This window comes from Mandrillus leucophaeus, unplaced genomic scaffold, assembly GCF_000951045.1.
Source record: "Mandrillus leucophaeus isolate KB7577 unplaced genomic scaffold, Mleu.le_1.0 Scaffold136, whole genome shotgun sequence".
NCBI lineage: Eukaryota > Metazoa > Chordata > Mammalia > Primates > Cercopithecidae > Mandrillus > Mandrillus leucophaeus.
Genome location: NW_012101321.1, coordinates 2,301,330 through 2,310,534, shown reverse-complemented (window position 1 = coordinate 2,310,534; position 9,205 = coordinate 2,301,330). Strand labels below are relative to the sequence as shown.

Here is a 9,205-nt window from a genome sequence, read left to right as displayed (position 1 = left end):
AACCCAAATGTCCATCAGTGACAGACTGGATTAAGAAAATGTGGCACATATACACCATGGAATACTATGCAGCCATAAAAAAGAATGAGTTCATGTCCTTTGTAGGGACATGGATGCAGGTGGAAACCATCATTCTCAGCAAACTATCGCAAGAACAGAAAACCAAATACCGCATGTTCTCACCCATAGGTGGGAACTGAACAATGAGATCACTTGGACACAGGAAGGGGAACATCACACACCGGGTCCTATTGTGGGGATGGGGTGGGGGGAGGGATAGCATTAGGAGATATACCTAATGTAAATGATGAGTTAATGGGTGCAGCACACCAACATGGCACATGTATACATATGTAACAAACCTGCACGTTGTGCACATGTATCCTAGAACTCAAAGTATAATTAAAAAAAAAAAAGAAAAGAAACTGTGATACTACTGGAATACTACTCAGCCATTAAAAGGAATGAATTAACAGCATTTGCAGTGACCTGGATAAGACTAGAAACTATTATTCTAAGTGACGTAACTCAGGAATGGAAAACCAAACATTGTATGTCCTCACTGATACGTGGGAGCTAAGCTGTGAGAACTCAAAGGAATAAGAAAGATACAATGGACTTTGGGGACTTGGGGTAAGAGTGGGAGGGGGGCGAGAGATAAAAGACTACAAATATGGTGCAGTGTATACTGCTCAAGTGATGGGTGCACCAAAATCTCACAATTTCACCACTAAAGAACTTACTCATGTAATCAAATACTACCTATACCCCAATAACTTATGGAAAAATAAAATTAAAAAAATAAAAATAAACATTTCAAAAAAAAGGTACTTCAAAAACACTAAAATATTTTACCCTCATAACCACCCTATGGGATGGTATTATTATTATTATCCCCAGTTTACAGAAAAAGAATCTGACGCAGGGAACATTCCCAAAGTCACATGGGTAATAACTGTCAAGGTCAGGATCAGAACTCAATCTGCTCCAGAGTCCATCCTTTTAAACAACTATACAGATGCTCCTCAACTTACGATAGGGTTATATCCTGATAAACCCACAGTAAGTAGAAAATAATGTAAATCGAAAGTATGTTTTCAACCCAAAATACTGTCAACTTAAGATGGGTTTAGCTGGAGGTAGCCCCATCCTAAGTCAAGGAGCGTACGGAATGCATATCACTTTCACACCATCGTAAAGTCAAAGAAAAAAAAAACTGTACTTTCACCATTAAAATAGGGACCAAAACCTTTAACATGGACTATAAGATACTTTATCTACCTCTTTAGCCTCATTTTGCTTCTTACTCTCCCCTTCTCCCTGCACTCCATCCTTTTTTCTCAGTCTTCTTCCCACAACAAGGCCTCAGCAAAAGCTATTCCTTAAGCTTAAAATGTTCTCAAAAGGGCTCCTCTACTCCCCTCTTAACCAAGTCAACCTTACCCAGCCTTTAGAGCTCATGTTAACAGTCACTTCCTCAGGGTAGCCTTCCTTGAAATTGAGAGTGGATTAAACTTCCCTATCATATTTCGTTCTACAATATACCTTTACTGCATAGCATATAAATATATGTATACACATAGCATATACATACAAAAGCTGCAACGCTGAGTTTATTTGATTAATGTTTCTTTGGTCCACAAGTCTCTAATACTGAAACAATCAGCAATAAAAATGAAAAATGTCATTTGCAGTTACAAGGATAAACAAAAGATAATCAGACATACCATGTCATTTTAATCGTTTATAAGCCAATAAGAAAAGTGCAGGGCATTCCTCCTTGTTAAAAGTTTAAAAGTTCAAAACAGGGTCAAACTACAAATGAAATCACTGGTTTGCCTTCATCTTATTTTCATAGATGATATAAATTATAATTACTAACTGTGTAAAAGAGTTTGGCAACCTTTCACCTAAATATTAAGTGGAAAGCTTCATTCTTAAGTGAACAAGAAATTTTCAATTAATCATACTGCTCAATTATAAAAGCATAACAACAAGTAACTATAATCAGTGATTTTTTTAAAATAAATTCCAAAGTAAAATAACCAAAAATAACTTTGCAGTTGAAAATAAAAATACAGTATTGTAGCATGTCCATCTAGAAACATCATTCCTCCAAATTTCCTTTCCTATAAATCAGTCAACAAAAGAACACATTAAGATAAGCACTTTACTTGACAGACATTGCTGGGGGAGTATATACTGTACTGGGAAAGCCTTTCAGAAAAAAACTTAGGCCAGGCACAGTGGCTCACAAATCTCAACACTTTCGGAGGCCAAGGTGGAGGGATCGCTTGAGCCTAGGGGTTTAAGACCAGCCTGGGCAACATGGCAAAACTCCATCTCTACAAAACAATACAAAAATTAGCCAAGAATGGTGGCAAGTGCCTGTGGTCCCAGCTATTTGGAAGGCTGAGGTGGAAGGAGTGCTTGACTTAGGACGCAGAGGTTTCAGGGAGCCGAGATAGCACCACTGCACTCCAACCTGGGTAACAGAGCAAGACTCTGTCTGAGAAAGAAAAAGAAAGAGGAAAGGAAAAAGATGTAGTAGTCATATTTCAAGAGTCTGTAAAAACGTTCATGTCCACCAATGCACTATTTCCACATGCAAAAATCTATGCTAAAGTAATCATCACAAAGGCAGAGATTTAGATACAGGGAATTTTTCACTGCACTGCTATGACAGCAAAATATAGAAATAATATGCCTAATATTAAATAACTAAATAAATATAATGAATATCTGCGCAAGGCCTTGCTCTCATTTTATAAATAGTTCATTATTTTTTCCCTTTATCATCTAAACCTATTCTCATTCTCCTCCCGTTCCCCATAGGCCGCTATATTAACATGTTTAATCTTTTATATGTAGATTATTCCTTCAAAAATGTTTTCTGGGGCTGAGTGTGGTGGCTCACACCTGTAATCCTAGCGCTTTGGGAGGACTGCTTGAGCTCAGGAGTTTGAGACCAGTCTGGACAACATGGGGAAACCCAGTCTCTAAAAGAAATGCAAAAATTAGCCCAGCATGGTGGTGCACATCCATGGTCCCAGCTACTTCGGAGGCTGAGGTGGCAGGATCTCTTGAGCCCAGGAAGCTGAGAATGCAGTGAGCCATGATCACACCACTGCACTCTAGCCTGGGTGAGAGTGAGACCCTGTCTTAAAAAAAAAAAAAAAAAGTTATTTGTGTGCTTATACTTATCATCGCTTTCTTCCTATATATTTTACATCTATTCCTATTACTCCATCCACTGATTCTGTTATAGAACAATCTATTCTGTGCCTTTTGTACATTTTACCAATCCACTCTCTTAATGATGACCATCCATGTTAACATTCACTGCCATCAAAAATAATACTTCAGTGAACATCCTCGTGTATTTTATGGATCTATGTGAGAAGTTCTGGGAACATGCACTAAGTAGTGAATGACTAAATCACTGGATACAGTATAATTAACACGACTAAATAGTACTAGACTCATCTTGAGGTTGGCTCCACTAGCGTTGATTCTAACGAAAAGCATACCAAGTATAAAATAACTCTGTATCCCAAACTATACTTGCCATTTTCCAACTTTAAAATTCTTGAGAAACTACAGATGGAAGGTGACATATCAATACTGTTTTAATGTGAATGTCTCTAATTATTAATGATTTTGTGTTAATCTGATTGTGTGGTTTCTACCTCTGTAAATAAATATTAGTTCATGTTATTTGCTATTTTCTTACCTATAATTTTCTATGTTTATGAATATAATAAAAATATGTTACATATTCAGAATAAATAATGTGAATATAAATAAAAACCAAAATTAAATATATACTTTCTCTTCTGGACACGACACAGTAATATGACCTGGACGCACCAACCTAGCATAAACAACTAGAAAAGTGGGCAAAATGTATCAAACAAAAACAGTTTTCAGTATGGAGGAAGAGGTAGTTCAAGACTGTGATTCCTGAGAAAACAAACAAAATGACTTTAAACCTGGTGTCAATTTCCATATCATTGCACAGGGAAACCAAACAAAACTTGAAAGTCTCAGTGAGTTGGAAAGAAAGTGGAGTCCACAGTGGATAGAAGTTTCAGAGCAGAATACTACGGAGGAAAGAACTGAACAGAGAAGTCCCAGAAATCTACACTGACTCTTTGGCTTAATACCAGACTGATCATGCTTACGATAAAACTCAACATGGTGGGGCTAAGATAGCAAGAGCTTCAAGTTAAAGAATTCCCAAAACTAATACAGAGCTAGGAATTGTTGAGACCCTACTAGACACTTTGGAGAGACCACAGTCTTGCTACCTCCTGTCCTATGTCTGCGACTTAAGAGTTACTCAATAGAGACTCTGTAAGAGACATGCCTGAATAGTAAGGCTAAACTAGCCCTAGCATAACAGCCACTCTAAACCTTACTGGGGAAAAAAAAAAAAAACCTTTAAACTAGTTTTAAAGGATAAAGTTGATCCACAAATAACTTTGATCCACAAATAACTTATCTGCCTGCAAAACCAGTCTAACAATCATAAAAGGAATATGACAAAATCCAGCTCTCAGCAACATAAAATTTGCTGTCTGATATGTTGTCGAAATTCAGTAGCCATAAGCAGCAGAAAAATGTGACCTACATAAAGAAGCAAAATCAATGAGTAAAATGACCTAGAAAATGACATTCTAGAATGAAAAAATAAGAGCATTAAAGCAACTATTAATATACTAAATATTTTCAAGGATTTAAAAGAATTAAATAAGGAAAAAAATGGAAAATATTTAAAAGAACCAAATAGAATTTACAGAAAGAGGCCAGGCACGGTGGCTCAGGCCTGTAATCCCAGCACTTTGGGAGGCCGAGACGGGCGGATCACAGGGTCAGGAGTTCAAGAACATCCTGGTCAACATGGTGAAACCCCGTCTCTACTAAAAATAGAAAAGTCAGCCAGGTGTCGTGGCGTGCACCTGTAATCCCAGCTACTCAGGAGGCTGACGCAGAATCACTTGAACCCAGGAGGTGGAGGTTGCAGTGAGCTAAGATCATACCACTGCACTCTAGCCTGGCAACAGAGCAACACTCCATCTCAGAAAAAAAAAAAAAGAATTTACAGAAAGAAAAATACACTATCTGAAATTTCAGTGGATGGAATTAACACACTGCGAAGAAAAGATCAGTTAACTTGAAACTATAGCAATAAAAACAATTTAAAATAAAGCACAAAAACACTAAAAAAAGAGTTAACAGATCTCAGTAACCTGTGAGACAATATCAAGAGGTCTAATATATCTGTAATTGGAGTCCCAGAAAAGATGGGAAGGGGGGACAAGAAGACAGTATTTGAAGAAACAATGACTAAAATGTTTCCAAATTTTATGACAATTGCCTTACACACTCACAGATGCAAAAACTCTATGAACACAAGATAAGCTAGAACCAGAAATATAATTAAATTCAATGACAATCAGTAATAAAACTCTAAAATTAAACACATTAAACTGGAGTTTGAGAGAAATATGCTAAAGAATCTAAATTTTAACATAACGAAAAAGAGTAATTACAGGGCACAATTTTAGATACATTTAATGAAAGCTAGATTAAGGATCAACTGACTGAGCTGTTGCTGTGGGCAATGTAAAGGGCACTAAAATAAGCCTGGAAATGCAACAAAAATGGAGAAAATATTTACTACTCCTCCTCAATAGGACAGATAACTATATGGTTGAAGAAACAGTTTGATAAGGCACCTGGGGTTCAAAATAAGTTCACCCCCAACACTACCCATTGCAAATGACTCCTAAGTTGCCTCTCAAGAGGGTAGATCCAATTAACTGCAGAGGTTTTGTTCACAGAATGAGTTACTCAAGTTTAAGGGACTCAGATAAAACTAGATCAAAAAGAAGAAAAGGTATGTACTATTACCTAATACTTTTCTTTCTCTACATTTATCTTCCTTTCTAATAAATATTGAATGTACATTTAAAGAACAACAATTGGAAGAAGAATTAAATTATCAGTTTGCCTGAAACACCATTATCTTAGTGCATACTTTTAGGGTCCAAGTATGGCAAAAGTAGCCATAGGGATCTCAATGCTATTTTAACTAATCTATTCAATTTGACAATTATCCCATGTATAATAATATCAGTTACTTTACAAGCTACTAATGTGTTTGGGAGGGGGATACTTTAAAATACCAAAGAGTACTTAAGTTTTTTTACCCATTGTCCTTTATCTCCTTGAAGTTTACTGAAGAAAAGCTTTAGCTCGCGAACTGTCAAATTATAGCTAGCCAGCACTCCCAACATGTCAACTAAAAGATCTGGAAACAAAAGAAAACAATAAAATAACTCAGCTAGTTATATTTCTAGAATATTTAAAATAAACAGTGCTTATTTAAGGGCTTGGACACTAAAGTTCTAGGTGCATGGTACATGCTCAAATATTTCTTAAATATTGCTAAATGGAATAAGAAAAATATGTATTTAAAAATTAAACTTTATTTCTTTGCATACATTGTACTATAGAAAAAAATCATACCTGCTATCATATTGTCAACTTTTTCAATTTTCCCAAGCACTTTTTCAACAAGGCCTACTTCAGTGCAGACTTGAAGATTCCGTATGCTTTTCTTCAGAATAGCTGTAAACATGCTCCAGACTTCTGCTTGGCAAGTAATGTCACATTTTTCCAGTAGGTCCACCATACAGTTGATACTCTCACCTTCTTGAATAATGAAATTCATTTCCAAATCAAACTGTCCTCCTACCAACTTCCAAGCGAAAAAAAAAAAGTAAAAGCATTAGTATCCTCAATATCACTATAGCAGGTTCCTAAACTTTAGATTAACAACTACTCACATTCTTCCTCCAAAACAAAATGTTCATTTAAAAAAAAAAAAAAAACACAGCTCAAAAAACTGAAGTTTCTGAAGTAATCTCCAAATTTAGACAGTAAAGTCAAGTAAGAGAATATAAACATTAAAATATTTTTCAACAAAAACAAATATAGGATGTCTTAGGTAAATTGCTATCTACTAACCTGTTACCAATAAAGATCTAAATCAGCTCTACAATTGCTTCTCATTCAGTATTTCGTTTATGAAGTATCAAATCTGTGAACTACACTGAATAATCTAAAGGTCCTTTGTTAACCAAACAAGTAATGAGCTCATGGTAAAACTGAAAAGCTGAAAAAGGCTCAGAATGGTCACACATTGGAGTTTATATTAGTCAAATTTTTGGTTTTTTAAGCCTATTCATTTTACCTCTCTTCTTTTCTGTCAATAATCAGTATAACTTACATATAATTAGTCACACATCCAAAGTCAGTAATCAAGAAAATGTATTTCACTGATATTACTATGAGAACGCTATAGCTATACTGGCCTTGTCATCTCATCCACAGCCTCCCCACACAAAGGAAAGGTTTGTACATTTTAAATAAATCCTAATTACGTAAAGGAATTAAAATACTTTTGGAATTACCTTTGTAGAGTTACCTCACTTAACTAGATTTTTTAAATAAATTTTTTAAATTTAAAAATACCTACATTTAAGGTATACGATAATACAATCAACTAGATTTTTTAAAGATCTCTGTCAGAAATAGTTACACACATGATTCACCTACACTTTTTTCTTTCTGAATACTTCTCGGTTTTTCATTACGCATTTCTAAACTGCATACCCAAAAGGTATGCAAGAAGAAAGTGAACTTTAAAAAACAAATCCGGCAGGGAGTGGTGGCTCATGCCTGCAATTCCAGCACTTTGGGAGGCCAAGGCGCACGGAGCACGAGGTCAGGAGATCAAGATCATCCTGGCTAACACCGTGAAACCCTGTCTCTACTAAAAAACTACAAAAAATGGCCAGGCGCAGTGGCTCATGCCTGTAATCCCAGTATTTTGGGAGGCCAAGGCAGGCAAATCACCTGAGGTCAGGAGTTCAAGACCAGTCTGGCCAACGTGGTGAAACCCCGTCTCTACTGAAAAAAACAAAAATTAGCCAGGCGTGGTGGCATGCGCCTGTAATCCCAGCTACTCAGGAGGCTGAAGCCAGGAGAATCACTTGAACCCGAGCAGCGGAGATTGCAGTGAGCTGAGATCATGCCACTGCACTCCAGCCTGGGCAACAGAGTGAGACTCCGTCTCAAAAAAAAGAAAAAAAAAATACAAAAACTTAGCCAGGCATGGTGGCATGTGCCTGTAGTCCCAGTTACTTGGGAGGCTGAGGCAGGAGAATCACTTAAACCTGGGAGATAGAGATTGCAATGAGCCGAGATCACACCATTGAGCTTCAGTCTGGGCAACAGACCAAGACTCCGTCTTTAAAAAAAAAAAAAAAAAAAAAATCCAATGGCTTATAAATAAAACAGACATGACCAAGTAGAGTTTAGTCCAGGAAAGCAAGGAAGGTTCAAAACTAGGAAATAAATTAAAATTCCTTTCAGCAGGATCAACAACATGTATCCCAGGTTTTCAACAAAAATAAAGACAGGCATGAGACTGAAAAAAATGGAAATGAACAATGTGAGGATCAGTACTTGCATGCAGAGAGACAAGAACTGCTGGCAGTGATGAAGACATTTCATCTTTCTCAGAAAGCTCTGGCAGAGATTTCAGTGTACAATGCTTTGTATTATCACTACCAAGCAGTGTTAGGAGATGATAGCTGGGATTCTACTAAAACAGTCTCTCCTTGTCATGGAGTCAATTCTCCTAGTTACATGGCCCTAGCTTAAAAGTATACGTGCCTGGTTACCTAGTTCTCCTGGATAAATGCTATAAGCTATCCATTATACTATGAAATATTCCATTCTACTTAAACTGGTTGAATTAGATTATATTGTCCATAAATATATTGCTTGTAAATTTTTAAAATATATAATTCAAATAAGAACTTTAATATAGCTGTTTTGGTTTTGTTTGTATTATTTTCTTGTCTGTAACTTTTTATTCTGAAATAATTTCAAGCATTCAAAAAGAGTACAGAATTCCTTTATACTCTTCATTCAGCTTCCCCAATGTATATATATTACATAATCATAGTATAATCATTTAAACCAGGAAATTAACATTTACAATACCATTAACCAATCTACAGACATCACTCATAAAAATGTTTAAAAAAGGCCGGGCGTGGTGGCTCAAGCCTGTAATCCCAGCACTTTGGGAGGCTGAGGCGGCAGGCACGAGGTCAGGAGATCAAGA

General features: G+C 36.3%; 1 protein-coding gene across 1 annotated transcript in view; it reads right to left on the bottom strand.

The window, feature by feature from the left end:
• Nucleotides 1–9,205, bottom strand: part of LRBA (LPS-responsive vesicle trafficking, beach and anchor containing) — a 771,345-nt gene that overhangs the window by 674,241 nt on the left and 87,899 nt on the right. Inside the window, exons 3-4 of the mRNA XM_011973242.1 lie at nucleotides 6,535–6,766; nucleotides 6,216–6,316 (exon numbers count right to left, since the gene is read on the bottom strand). Of these exons, the coding sequence (XP_011828632.1) occupies nucleotides 6,216–6,316; nucleotides 6,535–6,766 (333 nt within the window). The remainder of the gene's footprint in view (nucleotides 1–6,215; nucleotides 6,317–6,534; nucleotides 6,767–9,205) is intronic.